General features: G+C 33.6%; 2 protein-coding genes across 2 annotated transcripts; both read left to right on the top strand.

Annotated features, from left to right (window-relative positions):
• The first annotated feature begins 1,758 nt into the window (after positions 1-1,758).
• On the top strand, positions 1,759-13,206 carry LOC110689275 (probable E3 ubiquitin-protein ligase ARI7). Its single transcript, XM_021866028.1, has 15 exons — positions 1,759-1,929; positions 5,471-5,595; positions 5,827-5,932; positions 6,040-6,130; positions 7,193-7,365; positions 8,869-8,973; positions 9,353-9,441; positions 9,661-9,768; positions 9,916-10,006; positions 10,106-10,195; positions 10,489-10,536; positions 11,391-11,462; positions 11,696-11,795; positions 11,887-12,025; positions 12,617-13,206. Exons 1-15 carry the CDS (start codon positions 1,759-1,761, stop codon positions 12,882-12,884), a joined length of 1,776 nt encoding a protein of 591 aa, XP_021721720.1. The 3' UTR covers positions 12,885-13,206.
• A 151-nt stretch (positions 13,207-13,357) lies between these two features.
• On the top strand, positions 13,358-17,773 carry LOC110689276 (flavin-containing monooxygenase FMO GS-OX-like 5). Its single transcript, XM_021866029.1, has 8 exons — positions 13,358-14,229; positions 14,651-14,917; positions 15,589-15,659; positions 15,891-16,052; positions 16,142-16,224; positions 16,414-16,549; positions 16,661-16,834; positions 17,329-17,773. The coding sequence occupies exons 1-8, from the start codon at positions 13,950-13,952 to the stop codon at positions 17,566-17,568; spliced, it is 1,413 nt and encodes a 470-aa protein (XP_021721721.1). The 5' UTR covers positions 13,358-13,949; the 3' UTR covers positions 17,569-17,773.
• Positions 17,774-22,069: the final 4,296 nt, after the last annotated feature.

The raw sequence follows: 22,069 nt of genomic DNA, 5'->3' as shown, positions 1-22,069 counted from the left end.
GAGTAAGAAAATATGAAAATTTAATGGTTATAGAATAAGAATATTTTTCGTACAAATTTCATATCTATGTTAAAACCAGAAACTATTTTATGTATGCATCATTTTTTGGCATAGTTTTGCTTAGTGTATACTTGTCTTCCCTTAATTGTAGGAAATTAGGCCTACTTTATAGCTTACCATACGTAGCTTACACTGTATATAATGCCGTTGATTGGCTTGTTAATATTTACCGAATTATCTTCTTTTATTATAAACATAATATTCTAGGGAGAATATGAATTACCCTACATACATGTGTTATTTTGATATTTTTTATACTAAGATTTTTTATTCTTATGTAGCTATTATTATTTACATATACTAACATATTTTATGATACTTTTCTTAATATACCGTGCATGTGTATATGTCTATTACTTTACTATAATAGTTTATGTATTTATTTAGAATAAAATAATGTATAGATTTTTTTTATACATATGGAAACATAAATGTATAATAATAATAAAAAAAATTAATAAAAGACAGCGAATCATAATGAGACATTTGTCAGTCTCACATTGAGGCGCTTGTCTTTTAGTATAGTATAGATGTCGAATGCACTCATCGACCAAGCTATAAGTCAACTTCAAGTATATGATTAACGTTGTGAAACTATATGGATTTTAGTCTCCCGACAATTTCGTAATTGTAAAATACAAGAATATTTTTAAATCCAAATATTTTCATAATTTTTGTCAAAACTCGAGGGTTTTTCTGTTAGGCTACAACACGATTGTATTATAAACTAGACACCTCGATTGATTAAAGAATACTTAAAAAGACATACAATAAACAACAAATATGTGAAATAGTGAGTTATTGACTTGAACATCATAAATTCATAACACGTGCTTCACATAAACAACTCATCTGCCGCCTCTAATTATTCAAAACATCCTTCAAACTAACCCAATCCATAATCCAACTCTTAACACCCATAACTCGACCATACAAACATTATTATAAATATCAACCTTACTTAAACAACCCAATTATAATAATCCTCATTCATAACTATTCATATGACACTCGTTTTAGATTATTCGTAAAAATTCGACTTGCGACTATATATACTTTTCACTAATATACCGTATACAGAAATAGTTGTCATTAAGTTGTACTTGTACTCCGTATCATTTAGAGATTATGAATTTGTAGCAATTTTTAGAGATTATGAATTTGTTGCAACTTTTAGAGATTGGACATGGGAGAGATAGGAAAAAAAAAGAATAGGAAAGAGAGGGACTCATATAAAATACTAATACGGAGTACGAAATATTTAAAACCGTGCATTGACATGTATATCAGTCAAGGTGTTGCAATTATTCCAACTCGGAAATGAATCCAACATCATCATCATCATCCTCCCAGCTATTCCGGTAAACTCTCCTTTAGTTCACAACACAGTCCTTTCTATTCTCTCTCATCCCACCGCCCTAACTTATTAAACTTTCCTTTCTAATTTCCCCAACTTTACATAAATTGCATTTTTCTACATTTCATCTCCCACTTTCTCATAAACCCTAGCCAAATTCCCCAATTTCTCAGGTTTTTCCATCAAAAAATCCCATTTTTTCTCTGATCATTATCATCAATTCATCATTTCCTCTATTTTTATCTCAGTCCATTTGCTTTAATCGATTGTGGAGTCCTTTGTTCTCCTCTCTCTTTCGCTGAATTCAAGAAATTGGCGTGAAGCGAGTTAGGGTTTTAGCAATGGATTCTGATGAGGAGATTCATGATGTTTATGATGGAGATTCTGCTGAAGATTATTATTACAGTGGTGGTGATTCTAATATGGATGGAGGTGATTCTATCGGCGGCGGCGAGGATGAAGATGATGATGCTGGGTATGGCTATGGTTATGCCAGTGATGAAGGGTCCGAGGTTTGATTCTTTCCCTCTCTGCATTTCAATTTTATTTAGTTTAATGGATTACTGTAAAAGTAGGTGAATTATAGTTTTGATGATGCTTATAATGTCATTTATGAATGAAAGAATGTAGTTTGTCATCTGTGGGTGATAGGTGATATTGGTTTGAGTGATTTTGGGGGGAATGCTAATGAAGTACTGTAATTTGTGAGTTGTTTTCTGGCTAAATTGACAATGAGGATTTTGTTATTGAATTGGGTTGTTGTTTGATTTTGGATGGTCTTGTGAAATTGGATGGATTGGTGTTTGATTTTGGATGGTTTTGTCTGAATTGGATTGGTGTTTGATTTTGGGTGGTTTGTCTGATGGTGTTAATCGGTGTATGCTACAGTGAAGGTTGTATGGCATGATTTTGAGGTGAATTAGATAATTTTTATGATTTTTTAGCTGATTGTTTGATTCCGTCTGTTGAGTGAAAGTAGGGGTTTGTTCACATGAATCTCGTGATGTGAAAATGCAGTTTGTTTTCATAAATTTGGATTTTATGCCGCGGGTGGTATTTAAAGTGATCTTCAATCTATTATAGAAATACTAACTTCTTGATGATTAGTTTGTCTTCATGATAAGTTTTTTTAATTGCTATAAAGAGGAAGCAAATCATTTGATGATCGTTGCACGTGGGAGTCTTATATGTGAATTAATGAGGATATGCAGAAGTTACGCTGCCAAATTTGGTAGAATTGGTGATTGTATAGAGAAAGAAGTATCTGAGCGGATAATATGATCAACAGCTGGAGGTTTCACTGCTTGATGGAATTAAATAAAACACTTTTCTTAGAATTTTCTAGGAGATGTAACGTTTTAAAGGGATAATCGAATCTTCTATAGAATGATTCAATTTAGGCTCTCAGTCTGCCTTTTGATCTTATGAAGCTCAGTTTATGTATGGAATAAAGAAAGAGGTTCCATGCTTAGGATTGGTTGTGGCTGTCTTTGTCCACAACATGAATTCGAGATTATTGGGTTGAGATTGAAGAGCAACTTGTGCTGGGTGAAGGCATGAATGGATTTGGTGCCCAAGGAAAAATGATTTGCTTCGTTGATCTGGTACTTTGGTTTATTTGTAATTTTTGGCATCGTAATTGGGTCGTTCATATCGTGATACTGGCTTTGCTATCATGGTTACTGACCCTTACTTTGCATCTGCTATATTGTTAACTGAGTTGATTGCTGATTTCTTGTCATTGTCCCCCATGATTTTACTGCTATCATATTTAAAACTCACTGGATTTTGGCTGTTATATATAGGCCATTCCTGTGACGTGGTCCTGTCGAGTTTCAATTCCTATTGTTGGCTATTGTTTGTATTGTGGAGTAAGATCATTGCTTGGAAGCTGTGTGGGTATTGTATGATATTTAGATCCTTGAGAGAAACAGGTTGAAAACCAAAAGGGAATAAAATATTTGAGTATTGCTTATGCTCACTTCTTTTTACAAAAGAGTCACTGGCTGAATCTTTGTGTTATCTTTATATATATGCTTTTAAATAAAGAGACTAGGATTCTATATAGCTTGTCATGTGAAAATAATTCCTATGGTTTATAACTTTGCAGAGGATTTTATTTATTTATTTATTTATTTATTTATTTTTACCCTGGAAGTTTTTTGCTCCTGTAGAAAAAATTGTGCTTCTTGTGTCTCATTAAAGTCTTCATTTTCACACTTGGCTTGGCAAAAAATTGTAAAGTAGCTGTTTTTATTGTATTTTAAAAATTGGAATGTGGGTGTAATGGTCATAGGAAACAAAGAGTAAATGTTAGGAGCTTAGGAATGAGAAAACTACTGGATTGCTTGGATGGAAATTGGAAAGAGAAAAGGGAGAAGTAATAATGAAATTAATGACATTAACTTGAATTTCTTGTGAACTGTTTGTTGAGACATCCACTATCTGAAGTGTAAACATTAAAATTATTGTGGGTGGGTTGGGGATTTTTGTAGGGTGTCAGTCTGGTGAGTTCTCATCATGACGTTGTTACAATTTATTTTAAATTCCAATCTGAACAATCAAGGGATGTTGATGAGATGAGTAAAGCTCAACTCCTCTTGAATTTCTTGATGTCGACTTGCCCAATCTCTAGAAATGACTTGAATATTGCATTGTTATAGTTGGTAATTTGGTGTCTGACCTGTTCATTCTTTTTGTGTGGTTTGGGGGGGGGGGATTCATTCAATGGTGTCGAAAAAAGTTAGAGAAAATAAAAGACTAGGATTGTTTTAAAAAATATATAAATTGAAAATTAAGAAATTTTAAGGTACATGAACTCTACAAGCACAAGGCCTGCATTTAATAGTGCAGAACAAAGGTAAAAAAAAAAGTATAGGATTGTTACAAAATACAAATGCTTGTAAATTAAGATTTTTAAGGTACACAAACTATCCTACTAGCACTAGGCCTAGTAACCCACAACTATTTTTAGAATGAAATCATCACGTTAACAGCTACAACATCTCAATTTAATCAACAGTCAAATGACCCTATAATCTTTCTATCCCATATAATATGTTTTATCCATGGTTCCTCCACAACCAATTACGAAATTATGTAATGTGGCTTAAATTTGCTGTTTTGAGGCTTGAGAATTGACTCTACTTGTTGTCTAAATCTAGGAAGGAGATGTAAAAGAAAACTAAATAATGTCATTATGTAAAAATAATGCTCATAGTCATAGTTTTATCTTAAGTTATGATGAATTGATGAAGTCACAAGTATCAAATATGCGTATCTAATCATTAATTCTCAGACGAGGGAACTATAATTTCAAGTCAATACATATTGTGAGTACCTTTGATTAAATTTACGTGAATGGATCTAAATCTAAATCTAATTTGTGCATTTATGGGTACTTTTATTCTATTTAGATTGAGGAGAATGTATTTTATGTATCCAAAAGATTTGGTTGTCACTTGGTAAGATGTCTAAGTGTATTGTAGATTGTATCTGGGACATACACTGTCTTTGGGGATCCCTAGGTCAACTGGTGGATGGAAGCTGTAGTGAGACTGTTACTGTCAATCCTATATAGTCTGGGGGAATGATGCCACTGTGGATTAGGATGTGTGGTAATGGAAGATCTGAGCTTGACTAGTACCTATACTTTTTTGTGGATACCTATATTTTTTTCTAGATGTAGGGATATCTTGATGACTTACCGAGTGCATCTTAGATTCTTAGGTAGTAGCCACTAACAATGATTTGTGTGCTATGTTCTCTTTATGTTTAAACACTTTGATTTTGTTATTTTTGCCAAATAGAGATCATCTCCTTTTCTGCTCAAGGCAAAGGGCTTAAAAGCTTCAGAGTAAATGTTTGGTTGTTGTGGGCCCACGTTCAGATGATTTTATAAGTTGCTACCCTTGAGAGGTTCATGACCTATGATGTGCAAGTATAAGCTGTTCAAAAGAAAATGAAGTGTTGTTAATTTTTGTGTTGCTGCAGTTTCTATGAATTTTTAATGTCCCTGTGCAGCTGTCTTATAAAATTTTAATTATGTTCCAGAAAACATATACCGTCTTGAGGGAGGATGATATTCGACAGCGCCAAGAAGAGAGTATTTCACATGTTTCTGCTGTTCTATCCATTTCTAGAGTTGCTGCAAGCATATTGCTTTGCCATTATAAATGGTACAAACTTCCTAGTTGGCTATTACACTGTTTTATTTATTTATTTATTTATTTTTTCGGTTGTTACTTATTTGTGTAGCTTTACTATTCCTGTGTTTTGTGTATAGCATTTGTGTTTGTATTTCTGTATTATATTGATGAGAACTGCCTTATGCCGAGCTACTATTACTAATTTAATGATTTAATCCTTGTTTTATGTATTATAATATATAAGTATTTTTTTCTTTTCAGGAATGTTAGTCAGTTGCATGATCAATGGTTTGCTGACGAAGATAGGATTCGAAAGTCGGTTGGCCTACTTACCAAACCCGTAGCTATGTTTTCGAATGCTAATGAAGTGAGTTCTGCACCTGAAACATTGGGTCCTTAATTTTTGCATTCATTTTTGCTTGTTATGTTCTCATATTGATTGGATCTTTTTCTAATTGTGTGTTGTTTTGGCAGATGAACTGTGGAATCTGTTTTGACTCTTATCCTCGTGACCAGATACAATCAGCTGTTTGTGGTCACCCCTATTGTATAACTTGTTGGAAAGGTTGGATTTGGTTTGGTTTTTCCATCATCCTTCAAATAGAAAATAATAAGTTCTCCTAGAATGATTTGTATTTTTTTTAGTGTTTGGATATGTTGCATAATCATGCTGACATGGTAATCTTTCAAATGCATGTTCATTTCCAACGGGATCAATCTCTCACTATTCTTTTGCTATAAGGTGATAACGGATACATAATTACGGCCTTATAAATTGTGCATTCTTAGCGATTGTTCAGCAATGGTTAAACAGTATAGCTAGTGTTCTCTTCACCTGTATTTTACTTGTGATATTTTTATTTATCAAATCTCGAACTTATGTTATCTGAACTTGTGTGAATTTGTTAGCCCTTTTCTTATCGGACATCCAGACCTTATTGGATCTTATATAAGGTGTTAATAAACCTTGTTAACCCTTATCTTATCTAATATGAACTTATTAACCCTTTAATTTTTTTTTTTGACCTGAAATATGGGAAATAAGGTGAGGAGAACAGAGCCTTACTAGATCTAGGGTCAATTGGGAACAAACCTTTATCTTATTGTAGGGATAAGGTTGTGTTTTTCCGGCCACTATACCCTGCCCTAGCAGAACTTCTTTGGACTTTTGGAGGCATTGTGGTGATGTTGCTTCATTGATTGTTCAGTGAAGACTTTGCTTCTGTATATTCTTTTTCATTTTGTAGAGTTTGTCTACTCTCTAAGAGTAAAAATTATAGGTGGTGGTTCTAGTCTAATTGTGTAAATATTTATAATGGTTTGATTTACTCTTGAGTTTACTATAACATAACTCTGTGCATGAATAGTTGCAATAAAGGCATGGTGGTAGAATTATGCGAAGTAGAAAGCGTGTTATTGGACTCTTATGCCGAATCATTTTGTCACATCCCAAATTGAAAAGCTGGAGTATATAGTATATGCGATATAAATCCAACCCCTCTCTTGTATGAATGCACATATATTTTTTTTTACGTCATCAAGCATTTAATCATCATTATTGCTTGTCTTTATGCATCTCCATCTTTTTTGCTGAGGATGTTGGTATCTAATTGGATTTGTTTTGCAGGTTATATTACCACATCCATTAATGATGGCCCAGGGTGCTTGTTGCTTAGATGTCCGGCTCCAGGTTGTGGTGCTGCAGTTGGTCATGATATGATCCACAAATTGGCATCTGATGAAGATAGGGAGAAATATTCTCGTTATTTTGTTAGATCTTACATTGTGGACAAGAAAAAGGTGGGTTTTCTTTATTATGTTGATCTTGCCGGTTAAATTATTCTATGAAATTTTCTTCTTTAGAGTGGGGAGCGCTCAGATTTGTGTTAAGGTTTTTGATTTTTTTAACCTGTGCCACACATTATTATTGCAAGATACGTCATATTGTTCATGTTTGGATTTTTGAATTTGGTAATATATAGTGATCTGTTGATATCTTTCAATTGACTCGTGTCACTTTACAGTAAATTTTTTGAATTGTGGCATAATTTGTTGACTCTTTTGCAGTTGTGTTTGCTGCTTTGTTTTGTAGTTGAATGGATTGATTTCCTGTATAGGGTTATAGGCTATTAGTGCTTCTTGTGTTACTTGAAGCTTTTGGATTTTGTTAGAATGCTATTTTTGCTCACCTTATGAGCATGGGTATGTCACGTCTGGTGGTGAACATGCTTATGTGTACTTTATGGTACTTATCCAGTTATATCCTGGAATGAGCTTGCAATGGAGTGGCAAAAATGCTCTCTAATTTAGAACACAAGTTGTAACTGGGAGATACCTTCATTCTATTTTTGAAACATATACATTTAAGAGGATTAGATTATTTCCTTCACTTAATTATTTGGACCCATATTCCAACACACCTATATTCTTTCTTTGTTTAAATTCCTTTTTGGGCTAGATTGTTCTTTGGAAGATCTTTGACCTCTCCTGAGAACTTTATAACTAAAATTTCAGCATCACAGTGAGTTGAGAAGCGTAGATTATTCATCTTAGATCATGGTTGCGATCTGATTAAAATAGTGGCACTAAACTTTGAAGCATACTCTTTGTTTTGTTGTCTAAATGGCATGGTTGGTGTTGTTTGATTTTTATATTGGCCATTTCAGCTGCATCAACCTTTTATTGATCTATCTCACATACTGACCTTGGTCATTTACTGCTTGCTCTTCATCTCTTGCTGCCAGTTGGAACACTGATGCATCGACCAATTAGCCAGATCTTTAAAATCATGTTTGTCTTTGAATGAATGGCCGTGTGGGCAGTTATATAGGTCCACATTGTGTTCCCACTTTCCTTTTCTGGATATGATTACATTTTGCGAGTTTCCATTTTATTTGTGGGTAGTTTTTCATTGTTGGGTGTAGAGCTTATTGGCGTACTTAGTAACGAGTTAAGAAATTAAAGGTGGAAAACTGTGTCGGTGAAAAAGTTTTATGTGAGCTTTATTACAAGTGTGTGCTAATGCTTCTGATGTAGTCAGATGTATTTTTACTATCTCGCAATTGGATTTATATCCATTTTGCATACTCTCAATGTTTGGATATTTTCATTTTTTTCGTTGTCATGTATATTAAGTTCATAATATAATGCTCATTGTCACAATTTACTGGCTTGTTGCTATAAACTCGTTGAATATTTTATTTTGGCTGTGTTTTGGCCTTAGATGTCTAAATGTGCAAACATATCAGTTACTTGCTTTTCCATTACTGTGTTCTCTTATAATGTCTTTTTCATTTCCCGCAGACCAAGTGGTGCCCAGCCCCAGATTGTGAAAATGCAGTAGAATTTGAACTTGGAAGCAACGTTTATGACGTTAAATGCTTATGTTCGCATGCGTTTTGTTGGAATGTAAGTTTCAGCTGAATGATTTGCAGCCTTTTACCCCCTCCCTTTATGAAAGGAAGATGGCCTGTTCTCTATTACAAGGAAAAAACTGGTTTTAATAGTTATGTTTTTTTGCTGTTACCATGAACTACTATGCTGAATGAGTTATTTCATTTAGGATTGAACGAGTTATGCTTCTGTCCAGACAACTGGTTATGCTTTGGCGAGGGAAAAAATGAGTGGAAAGCATCTGTTGTTTACGTTTGTAACTTATTATTGTATTATCTTATTTTTAATGATTTAATTGCAACTGTAAGCTCTAAATTTATTTTGGAGAATTATTAGTTTTCCTAAATCAAAGTTTCTCTTGGTGGAAATTGAATTGGGCGACAATTATTTACAGTGTACAGAGGAAGCTCATCGTCCTGTGGATTGTAGCACTGTGGCTAAATGGATTTTGAAGAATAGTGCAGAATCTGAAAATATGAATTGGTATGGCTCTTTTTGTGGTGGTTTTAAATGTCCCTGGTGCTTGCTGTTTTGAGAATATTTTTGAGTTTAATTTCAGTCATTACTTCTGTATGGTTTATTATCATCTTAATTGACCAACTAATGAACAAGATGCAAGAAAAGGGTGGAAATGTCATATACATTCCATCTCTTACATGTATTGACTATTTACGTGGTGTTTGCGTGCTTCATATTTTTCAGGATTCTGGCTAATTCAAAGCCTTGTCCGAAGTGCAAGCGTCCAATTGAGAAGAATCAGGGATGCATGCATATGTCTTGCACCCCACCATGCAAGTTTGAGTTTTGCTGGTAAAGAATAATTAAGTGTTGATATTGTAAACACTAACTTGTGCTGGAATCACATCTGTTTTTATTTTGAATGCTTATTTTTTTGGTTGAGGTTGATTGATCATTATTTTTCTATTGTTTATTGGATTAAATCGTGTTGCCTTTCAGGCTATGCCTTGGTGCTTGGTCTGATCATGGTGAAAGGACGGGTGGTTTCTATGCATGTAACCGCTACGAAGCTGCAAAACAAGAGGGATTGGTAATGGAGCCTGCTGATATACGATTGGCTATAAGATTTTATATTTATCTCTATGGTATTGTTAATGATATTTCCATATACACCTGCATGTTTCTGTAGTATGATGAATCTGAAAAGAGGAGGGAAATGGCAAAGAATTCTCTGGAGAGATATACACATTATTATGAACGATGGGCAAGCAACCAAACAGTAAGGAGTATTAGATTCTTCTGGTCATTTGTTGGTTCTAACTTGGTGAATATTAGAACAATGTCTATGTGGTATAATTAGTACCCTATGTATCTCTGGTTTTGCATTGCAATACTTTTGAAGGACAAAGCTTTATTAAAGTTCTTAAATTGAACTTGTTGGTACACTATTTTTGTTTATATACGTGTCTGTGCTTTCCTTTTAACTGGCAGACTGATAAATTATTTTGCGCCCTTAAGTACTTAATTACTTTGATTGGTGGGTAAATGGTGAATGTTTGTTTCTTGTTGCAGTCAAGGCAAAAAGCTATTGCTGATTTGCATCAAATGGAAACTGTCCATGTAAGATTTTATTTTTATATTATAATTTATTATTTTATGTAATATTGTTTTTTCCCTCATCCTGTTATCCTGATGCGCTCTCTTATGGTCTTCCTTTTTTTTTTTCCTGAACTCTTGAAAGGTTGATTGTAGCCTAACATAGGTGGAGTGTTTTTCTTGCTTAATTTGTATAGCTGTACTTCTGAATTCTGATTGTTATGTACTGCTAGATATATCTTACATTGAGAGTATTACATGGCTGTTGTTTTAACTTGTTTCATACTTTGATACTGTGCTGGAATTGCCTATCTATTCTTGTAGCTATTCAATATCCAATGATAACCCTATCCTTAGATTTGTTATCTGGCTATGCCTAGTTCCTATATATAAAAAAAAAAAAAAAAACTGAAGGTATATTCTTTTATCATCTTCGTGGTTTGATTATCTTGTTGATTAGTTTGAAATCTTATGGCTTATTAGAAAGTATTCTTGGCAAATGTGGTAAATTGAATTTCTACTTGACTATTAATATCTCAACATCAAACCTCCTAGTCAGTTCTATGTACTAGTAACTATCTTTCTCTAAGATGCTTGTTTGTGTTAAAGCCAAGAATTGTTGTGAATTGTGTTAAGAAAAGCAGATAAGATTATCTATGTTTTTAGTTTCTCGAACTAGTGCAATACAGAGGTTTCTGTTCTCTCGAGTCTATGTGCCTTTACTGTCGCTATTAAATCCTCCCTTACCTTTTTGTGTCCTGGATCTATTAGTCTTCTTGATGAGCTTGAGCTTAAGTCAGGTTAAAATCATTCTGATCTTGGACAGTATCTTTACTGATAGCGTTGCACTGACATTGGGTTTTTCTAATTATTTGCAGTTAGAGAAGTTGAGTGACAAACTGAAGGAACCTGAGTCGCAACTCAAATTTATTATAGAGGCTTGGCAACAGGTAAATTATGGAATAATGACTTCATTCCCTGTCACCTTTTACACCTTTTGTAAAGAAGCAACGTGAAGGGAAAGAAAAGGAGGAGAGATGTACAATGGGTGTGCTAGCTTCTTGTTCTTGTCACCCTTGGTCATGTTTGATGCATCTTGTTCTTGTCACCCTTGGTCACGATTGATGCATCTGAGCATCTTTTTTCCTGTTTGTTGTTATTATTACAATTTTGTTTTATGCAGATTATTGAGTGTAGACGAGTGCTGAAATGGACGTATGCATATGGTTATTATTTACCGGAGCATGAAACTGCAAAGAGGCAGCTGTTTGAGTATTCACAAGGTAAAAACCGTACCCTAAAGCATTGTGGAACTGGCTGTTCCAAGGGAAATCAAAAAGACTGACTGCTCCACCTAACTTTTGCTACTTGTAGGTGAGGCTGAGGCTGCTCTTGAGAGGCTTCATCAATGTGCGGAGAAGGAATTATTAGTTTTCCTTGGTAATGACGATGGTGAGGTTGAAACTCAACCAGATTTTGAAACATTTCGGCCAAAGTTGGCTGGATTGACCAGGTAACCATCTCGCATCAGGCTGTAGTGGTTGTGATTTATACTTCTGTAAGACTTGTCTGATACATAGATAAAATCATGAATTGCAAAGTCATTTTAATCTGGTGTATCAGTATTGCTTGTAGCATTGCCATTGCAAACTGCTCGTTGACTATGATATTAGCAGTTAGTGAGGATAGAGGATTACCTTCATTGATGTTTATGTCTTTTTCGGCGTGCAGATAATTAGTCTCAGTGGACACTGTTCTTGAAAAATCCCACTAGTGAGACTGAGTTATAGTGTATGACTGTATGATAGAGGTCTGATGTAGTCATTATTCTAGACTACTACTATGTTTACCAAAGGGGTACCTAGTTGAGACTTGGTCCTTATTTTTTTTTTTTTTGAAATCTTTCTATGTAGCATGCAATTCCGTCACCCCATAGACTTGAAAAGGAAGAAGTAATAATTGCTTCTGATTATGTTGCTCTGCTATTAGTTTCCTGCATCTGTATCATATGTTTGACCTATGTCTATTGTCATACCATTCTATGCATTTTACGAACCTTTCCGAAAGCTGAAATTGTTATTGATATAATCTCAAATTTCTACAGGGTTACCCGTTCATACTTTGAGAATTTAGTCAGGGCATTGGAAAATGGTTTATCAGAAGTTGATTCTCAAGCAGCTTCCAGCACATCAGTTAGCTCAAAGAATGCTGGAGCCAAAGGAAAAGGGGGAAAAGCAAAATCTTCATCCTCACGAAGTAGTCGTACTGGTACCAGAAACATAGACGATGTCAATCATTGGAACTGTGAACGGTGTACTTATGCAAATCCTGAGTCCTCCACTCTATGTCAGATGTGCCGTAATCCTCGGTAAAGAGAAGAAATCCATTATCAAATGGATTACTGTTTTGAAGGTGCACAGGATGGGCAGTGAGTTTTGGATAGGCAGTCTGTGTCCGATGGCATTACATTGTCTTGGATATGGTGGATGTGTAAAATAGCATTCCCCTTGATTTGTGCATGTATTGAAGAGACTTGTAAATATTATCTTATTGATGATGCTCATCGGATATTAGATGCATCATTATTATATCATAATTATAATCATAGCGCAATGTTAACCAACAAGAAGGGCTTTTATCTTTACAGGGAGCCATACAAAATCTTTGGTGTATTCATGGGTTGGCCTTGACTTATACTGCTTTATGCTGTTTTTTCTGGCTAATGGTCTTGAAATTTGAGTTGCCCAATTGGTGATCAATGCTGTCTATTGCTGTTGTTTTGCTCTTATTTTTGGTTAATTCTAAAAAACTTGGGTGCCTTCATAATCCCAGATAAGCTGAAGATTGAAATAGCTTAGCTGATTCATGGGAGGCCAATATCAAATTTATTTATTTATTTTTTCTGCTGTATTGCCTTTTGCTCAGTGATGGAGTTATATTAGTAATTTTTCTGATATTTGTCCTCATTTTTATCATCTTTTATCATCAATGATTGTATAATTTGTATCAAGTCCAATATTTCAAACTTGGTAGTCAAATTTGCTGAAGTCTCTTTGTTTTTTATGGGTATTCGTATTTTCTTCAACTTTTTCCTGCGAAAATTGAAAACGATTTTATCGAATTTTGTATTTACTGCTTTATTAGCCTTTTAATAGAGTTGCCTAAAGGAAGGCAAAAGGCTTACTGGTATAAAAGTTTTAAGTAAATTGTGTGAAAACTAATGTTTATGCTGGTTCAGCTCTGTCATTGTGTTTTGTCTAAGCAAAAATACGGATTTAATATTACCGCCATAGTCGTCTGCTGGTCTATAGAAAAGAATTAAACAAAACTTCGAAGTATGGTAATTCATGTTCTACGTCAAGTCAATGCCATTTTTATTATACCTATTGTAGTAATGTTTTCCTGCAAACCACATTGTCTGTGCACTGTTTTCAAAGATGACATCCCCATTGACATTCAAGAAAGTCGCGGTGATCGGTGCTGGCCCTGCCGGTTTGATGGCGGCACATATGCTTAGAAATGAAGGTCTAGATGTAGTGGTGTTTGAGCGTGCTGCTCAGTTGGGTGGTTGCTGGGTTTACTCGGCTGAGGTTGAGTCTGATCTGCTTGGACATGACCCAACTCGGAAAATTGTTCCCTCAAGTGTGTATGCTTCTCTTCGCACAAATTCTCCTAGAGAATCTATGGGCTTTCGTATTTTTCCATTTGTTCCTACTGGTAATGATCTTTTCTTCCTTGCTTTAAAATTTGTTTTTTCATATTTTTCATAATATATTCTATATAATCAACGTGTACTCCTTCCAATCCATTCCTTTTTAGTTTTGACCGGTATAGAGTTTTAAGATAATTAGCTTTGTAGATAGCATTATGGGACATGAAACTTGCATTGTGTAATATTTATATGTGCAAAGCCCTTCGAGAGTTGGAGATGGTTCTTCTTGTAGCTTTTGACTTATGTGAATTCTGCAGGAACTTTAGATTTTAGGATGGAAAATAGTGTATTACATAATGGAGGGTAGCCTGACTAGCCTCTATAAGACTATAATATGTACTTTCAAATACATTATGATTTATGAGGTTCCATGACTGATTTCCTGGACTAGTCTTACTGTTAATGGTGTGTAATTTTCCTTTATAGGCAAAGTCGGCAGAGATTCACGAAGGTTTCCAGGGCATCAGGAGGTGCTGAGATACTTGGAAGATTTTGCTTATGAATTTGGACTGAATAAATTGATTTGTTACCAGACAGATGTGAGGCATGTTGGGCTGGAGACGGATGGAAAGTGGATGGTGAAATACAGGAGAGTTGGGGGAGACAAGGGCAGCGATATGGCTGAAACTTATGATGCTGTGGTTGTCTGCAACGGACATTACACTGAACCACAACTTGCTGATAATATTCCTGGTAATTATATGTACTAGAATGTGGATTTATATTTGCATCAATAAAAAAAAAATTGGTGGTTATTTTTTGTAGAGTAGATACTCCATAGAAATTTTAGTATTTGAGTTTTGGAGCACTGTGGTTAAAATACTCTTAACCACATATAGATTGCTATAGTTGGTTCCTTCTAAAACTTTTGAAAAAAGCTATTGCATTAAAAGTTCAGCCTTTTATTGTTGTGTTGTTTGAGGGTTGGGAGATAACAATCACTTTTTTTTTTCTTTTTTTGAAAGAGGGAGATGACGATCACTTAATTCTATTTTTATTGAAGAAAATCACTTTACTTAATGCAATTGTCCACTTTAACGCTATGCAACAACAAAATGAATATCGATTGTTCCATTGGCAATAGTGTTAGACAACACATCTTTTTTTTGAAATCTTGTACAGAGTAGTAATTTTAGAGAATGATTATGTGATTTTCTATCATTGATACTTCTTATGCTGAGTAGCTGACAAAACTTGAAGTTTGTGAATAACATACAAGCTAAATCTGACTATAAAAATTCTCCAAGTGTAGCCAATACATAAACAATCTTACACGTCTGTGAATATTAAATTTGCTACATACTTCTATATTGGTTATGATGCTTGTTAGTTATTGATAGATTTTTCACCGATACCTTCTGCAGGCATTGACCTTTGGCCAGGGAGGCAAATTCATAGTCATAACTATCGTGTTCCAGAACTTTATCAAGACCAGGTGTGTTTCTGATTTACTTGTTCGTATTCATAATTTAGATGCCCAAATGCACGGAATGCAATGTTTATGTGTGATAATTAATGTTGTATATTGGATTTGATTTCTGCCTACACTTATATATAAACTTCCACAAGGGAACTATTTACTCTCCTTGCAAAGTTTGTATGGTTTTCTTTGAATTGTCTAATATCCTTTGTTTGTCTAATAATATTGTCTTCTTGCTTCCATCAGGTTGTAGTTTTGATAGGGCATGCTTCTAGTGCTGTCGATATCTCTAGGGATATTGCTGGATCAGCCAAAGAAGTTCATGTAACAACTAGGTCTGAGGCAGCAGGAAAATTGGCCAAATTTGGAAAGCATCCTGTTTATGATAACTTGTGGCTTCATCCAATGGTAAAACTACTCAACAAAAGTCCATTGTTCATTTGTTTGTCCCTTATTCTAGTATGAGTTCTAAAACGCATTCTTCTTCTGTTATGCAGATAGAACAAGCCCATGAAGATGGTAGAATATCGTTTCAGGATGGGAGTGTGGCCCTTGCAGATGTCATTATCCATTGCACTGGGTATTTTGATTAACCCAAAACTTTTTTTTTTTGGGTTAAGCTATAGAGACTAGAGGAGAGTCGACTATGGATAGATGCAGATGAATTCAAAATGCATCCCCTAGATATTGTAGCATTGTACTAGCTACACTAGTTAACGTCTGCACAACTAATGGATAATTACTGATGGACTGATGGGTCATATGTCAGGTACAAGCAACATTTCCCTTTTCTTCACACTAATGGTGTTGTAAATGTTGATGATAATCGTGTCGGGCCTCTTTACAAGCATGTGTTTCCTCCTGCATTAGCCCCAGGGATCTCCTTCATTGGTGTGCCATTTTATGTAAGATTTCTTTTGTTGGTGTTATATATACTTTCTACCTTCTAGGGAGATATAGTTTTAATCAGTAGATAGCTAAAGACATTGACCAACTCGTTTCAAATTTCATGCTAGGTTGACCCATTCTTCCTTTTTGAACTTCAAAGTAAATGGGTAGCAGGTGTTTTATCTGGGCGTTTATCACTTCCGTCTGAGGAAAAAATGATGGAAGATGTAGAAGCCTTCTACTCAGAATTGGAAGCTAAGGGAATTCCAAAGCGCTTCACACATAGGATCCATGATTTTAAGGTAAATTTTACTCGAGATGAGTGATTTACTTTTGTATTTGCATTCATGTACTCACTAACTAACAAATTGTGAAAAATAATTTTTTTAAAATTAGATTAAAGGGATTACTCTAAGCTCCTTCGAGTTTAACAAGGAAAGCCATTGTAACTAAGTTGACAGCTTAGTAAACCATTGTGTATGGCTATCAGCATCATGTATTCATGTTAGAAACATTTTTGCAGGGGTCTACATATGGCCTGTAAAATAATGGGAACAATGTGAGTATGAATTGTGTTTAACAAGCTGGTACAGAATACTTTTAGGAACTTTGTGGTTAATTTTGGAGAAATGTATACTGCTAACTACTGACCAGCTAGCCTTTCATGTCTAATTTCGCAACCTAGGGAACAAGTTTGAATGGAGGATTGATAAATCAATTCTCTAGGGATTAATAATTTGATCCACTCTAGAGTTTATTTTGTTGAAATTGACTTCAATGTTGGATCTCCACACAGCAACTCTCTGGGTGGTCATATGAATACGAGGATTGGCTTGCTTCAGAATCTGGCTGCCCTCCTGCTGAGGAGTGGAGGAAGGGAATGTATATTGCGTCAGTAGACCGTGCGTTTAAACAAACAGAGACTTTTCGTGATGAATGGGATGATGAAGACTTGGTCCTGCAAGCATACAAAGATTTTATGCAGTATTTGTCTGCTGAAGGCAGAGTCACCGTTGCTGCTTCAACACTAAGATAACTGTATTTCATTGATAAGAAATTATTTTATTTCTGATTCTATTGGTTTGAGTTGCAAAGCCCAAGCACCAAAAATAATATGTACTAATAGCGATAATTCTTTATTGGTGTACAGGACCTGTATCGATAAATTGTGTTGTTTTCTTTGATAATCTGCTACGATCAGATCCTCAACTTAGTTCCATGCTTTGAAATGCTGTGTATGTTGCGTGATTATTTGAAGCTAGAGGAAAGTTAGATCAAATCAGATAATCAAACGTAAACATGGTTGCTCAAGATTAGCCACTGAGCATCGTAATAATTAGAGAAAACGGGTACAACAAAGTAAATATCCTCACACAAAATCTACAAAATCATATTCCCCTAGTTCCTAGAATCATGTATCTTATTGATTTGCGCATGTCTTAGCCGTTTAAAAGAGTTTGTTAAATGAAGGCAAATTGTTTACTCTTATGACATTCACATTCTGAGTAAAAGTATGAATTAGATATTAAATTAATTGGTTAATCGAATTTCAATACATGAGAAATACAAATTCCTGAAAAATAAACGTTTGAGTTGTTTGGCTAGCATGACTGCATGAGCATGCTACTATGCTAACCACCTTAGAACTCTCAACTTCAAATTCAATAGAACAGTTGTCATAGATGCATGCAACCAATTTACCACTAAATTATCTTGTGCAAATGTGAATGAAGAGATGGAGGGTTCCATCTCCCCCAAGTGGTTGGAGGTTTGATTCATGTGATAGGATGGAGGGTTCACTCGTATATTACTGTGTAAAAAAATAAAAAATTGTGACCATTGTGTGAATGATTCAATAAATTTGGTCAAGGTTTGTCCCAAATAGACAAATAGTCTACCTGAATAAATTACTACTAGCATAGTGCCCGTGCGATGCACGTTTTATAAATCAAATTATTAAACCCGTAGGGAAAAAAAAAAAGGTAATTCATTTACTATTAAAGGACTTGGTTACTAATGGTCAATAAAAAAAAAATTAAAGGAACGTTATTTGAATAGTATTTTATGTGATTTGAATTTCTTTTAATTTTTTATAATGTTATTTTATTAATTGAAAAATAATTGAATAATACCCCACATAGCTATATAAGAAGTTGACTAATTTATTTATATCTCCTGCTGAGAAAAAACTAAAATTTTCTTATCATACCAATCTACTGGAGGAGCAGTATTGAAGGCTATAATAAATACAGAAGTTGCAGTCAATAAGGTAGGGATCATATATTGAATATTTGACGATACATTCCGTACCTTGCTAAAAAACCAAAATTCTTTATTTTAATTTTCTCTACCCATCTATCTATAAAATAGATGGGGTATATCGCAGGATAACCAGCGAAATACCTTATGTATGTGCCATGATCTCAGCTAGGAATGAATAGCTTTGAATGGAAGCCCCAGTAAACGGCGGCAGTAACTCTAACTGTCCTAAGGTAGCGAAATTCCTTGTCGCAGGTCTTTCGCTGAACCCTCTTCGAAAGCGGCATGATTGCCGCGGGTTGTGGCCCACCCGACGGACTTCCCTGGATGTAGTCAGCGTTAGTACCCGACGACATTCAGGGATGGATGTAGACCCATCGAGCGCGAGTTGTAAGGGGTATTGGTCTCGAGTCGAGAAAAAGCTTCATCTCATTCTTGTAACGGGAGTCCTCGAATATAGGCCTCAGCCGTAACCGACCGGTTACCGCATCAGTAGCTACAATCAATCTAATATATACATGTTTTATTTACCCGTCGCACTCATTAAATCTATAGACACAATAATAACCTTATATTTGACCTACCAGAACATATATTTTCCTAAGTTAACCATTGTGCCAAAACATATACTTCCTCCGTTCTATTAATATTGCAACAATGGACTTTTTGCACTATTCATCACTGTTGTTTGACCATATAATATGAGTTATACGTTAAGCAAAATATAGTCAAGTGGGATCATGTTGGATTAGTCTCATATAATACTTTCACAATATCAACTTTTTATAATTTTTACTCTTACACAATTATAAATATTTAGCATATAAAATGTGTTTTGGGATGCGTAATTTCCTCCTTGTTGCAATATTAACAGAACGGAGGAAGTATATATTATATAATAGTCACATATATAACCAACAGCTGATTAAATATAGTATACAACACAAATACTTCGTATATAGGTATGGATACTGATAATTTTATATAAATAAAATATACGGAGTATATATTACTAAGATTTATCCCTACCTTAATTATAAAAAGGTTAACAAAACTCTTATAATAGTGCATGGACATTTATATATCTAAAAATGTTCTTTTTACATATATTTTCCTCCATTTAATTTTAAAAGCCTTAAAATTGTCTCTTGAATTTGCTAAATTGATTTAAAAAGTTATGTTTATTTCAATATTTAAAGCCATTTACTATTTTCATTTCCTTTTGTTTTAATTTTTCTATTTAGAATTTATTAGACTATTAGGTTTCAAGATCGAAGTCAATATCTTTTTACTGTACAATCACTAAATCAAAGTCGCTCACACTAAAGTTTTGGACATTGCATAGCTACACAACATCCAACACATTTATTGATTATATGCAAATAATTTTAATAAAACTACGCATTCGATATAAGTTATTAAACAATTTAACTATATATACATTTTGATAGGTTTATATCTTTCATATTAACAAAAATTTACAAATGGTATTATTATATTTTGAAAAAAAATTTAGACTTTGGAGTTTTGTATAAGATAGATAAAGGATAAGTTAATTCCCGTCATGTATGCATTGAGTTTTGGGTGTTCTATCCGGTTCACCCTTTGGGCTAATCCAGATTTGAGGACCAGTTCTAGGTTATTAGGTTCCATTCTCCTTCCGATTGTTGTTGCAGGGGAGCGAACACAGGTCCTCCCTACCTAGTGTAGTCTCAGTCACCACTACACCAACAACCAATTGGTGTAGTGGTGATTGGGACTAAACTTGGTATGGAGGACACGTGTTATAAAATATTATATTATATACATATACTTTTTTATATTAAAAAAAATTATATTATATACACATACTATTATAGTTAAAAGTATTATTACGTATAAAATAACATAAATTATTGCACATGATTGTTGAATATCTAGTATAGTACATGAGAAATGCACGATTTTTAAATCAAAATGTTAGTTTTTCTAAAAAAAAATCATAAGTAATAGTATTGTTATTACAAATATTCCAATTTAAAACACGAGTAATAGTTATAATATATTTTATGTCTGTTCCTTTTCCGTCAAATGTCTAATTTAATTTAACTTTTATCCTTCTTGTTTAGATTGGTTATTGGTTCTTTTTTTTTTTTTTTTTTTTTTTTTTTTTTTTTTTTTTATGCAAGAAAAACAAAAGGTCATTGTTAAAGACATTGTATAGAAAATGAAAGGCCGATTAAAATTAAATTTATGTTCAAGATTATGTATTTTTTTTCCAAGACAACATTTCGGCTCAGCATTTAGTATTTGTCAAAGAGTACAAGTTGTACGTACAACAAACGATAAAAATAATTTTTACACTATTTTGTATCTTTATCAGAAACTTTTGTATTCATTCGATTACTTGAATTGAATTTAGGGTAACTTGTAGACTATTTTGGGTAACTTTTATCAATAAAGCATAAATAACTTTCATTCATTACAGGGTAGATTTTATAATAGGTGCACAATATTTTATTGTACATCTGATTATTTTTAAATATTTGTATTGATTTCATAATTGGCGTCAAACTAAATTTTATCGATTTTATTTAATTTTCATAAAAAAAATATTAGTCTTTCAAAATACGAAATATTTGTTTATGCCACTTTAATCATATTGCTTCAAATTAGTTATTAATCATTATCTTGACTATAAATAAAGATTGGAAAGACTTTATGGATTATTTGTAGTATTGGAAAGTATATATTTATTATAAAAAAATAAATCAATATTTATGTTAGGAAATCATGAAAATCTTATGCATGTATAAAAACTTGCTTTTATTGTTTGAAGTTTAACAAATTAGTTATTATACTCTAAATTGAATACAAATAAAGATTGGAAAGACGTAATGGATTATTTGTAGTATTGGAAAGTATATATTTTATTATTAAAAATTAAATCAATATTTATGTTAGGAAATCATGAAAATCTTATGCATGTATAGAAACTTGCTTTTATTGTTTGAAGTTTAACAAAAATAACTATGCTTGAATATGTAAACAATAATTATATCTTTATATATAAGATAAGTCAATGAGAGAGTGACATTTGTCATCCTCACATTGAGGCGCTTGTCTTTTAGTATAAATGTATAATATATAGATGTCACACATATTTTCCTAAATTATTTTTTATCAAGATATGTCTTACATAGTGTTCTTGAATTAATTTTGGTCAAAGTGTGTCACATATATTCCGCCTGAATTATTTTTAGTTAAGTTATGTCCCACGTAGTCTTTCTAAGTTAATT

The sequence above is a fragment of the Chenopodium quinoa genome, unplaced genomic scaffold (assembly GCF_001683475.1).
Source record: "Chenopodium quinoa cultivar QQ74 unplaced genomic scaffold, ASM168347v1, whole genome shotgun sequence".
Lineage (NCBI taxonomy): Eukaryota > Viridiplantae > Streptophyta > Magnoliopsida > Caryophyllales > Amaranthaceae > Chenopodium > Chenopodium quinoa.
This window is presented reverse-complemented; position numbering and strand designations above follow the sequence as displayed.

Coding starts and splice junctions, on each gene's coding strand:
- LOC110689275 (XM_021866028.1), top strand. CDS start 1,759: ATGGATTCTGATGAGGAGATTCATGATGTTTATGATGGAGATTCTGCT. Junction 9,442..9,660: donor GAATCTGAAAATATGAATTG/GTATGGCTCTTT, acceptor CATATTTTTCAG/GATTCTGGCTAATTCAAAGC. Junction 10,007..10,105: donor CTGCAAAACAAGAGGGATTG/GTAATGGAGCCT, acceptor ATGTTTCTGTAG/TATGATGAATCTGAAAAGAG.
- LOC110689276 (XM_021866029.1), top strand. CDS start 13,950: ATGACATCCCCATTGACATTCAAGAAAGTCGCGGTGATCGGTGCTGGC. Junction 14,230..14,650: donor TTTTCCATTTGTTCCTACTG/GTAATGATCTTT, acceptor TTTCCTTTATAG/GCAAAGTCGGCAGAGATTCA. Junction 16,053..16,141: donor ACTTGTGGCTTCATCCAATG/GTAAAACTACTC, acceptor TCTGTTATGCAG/ATAGAACAAGCCCATGAAGA.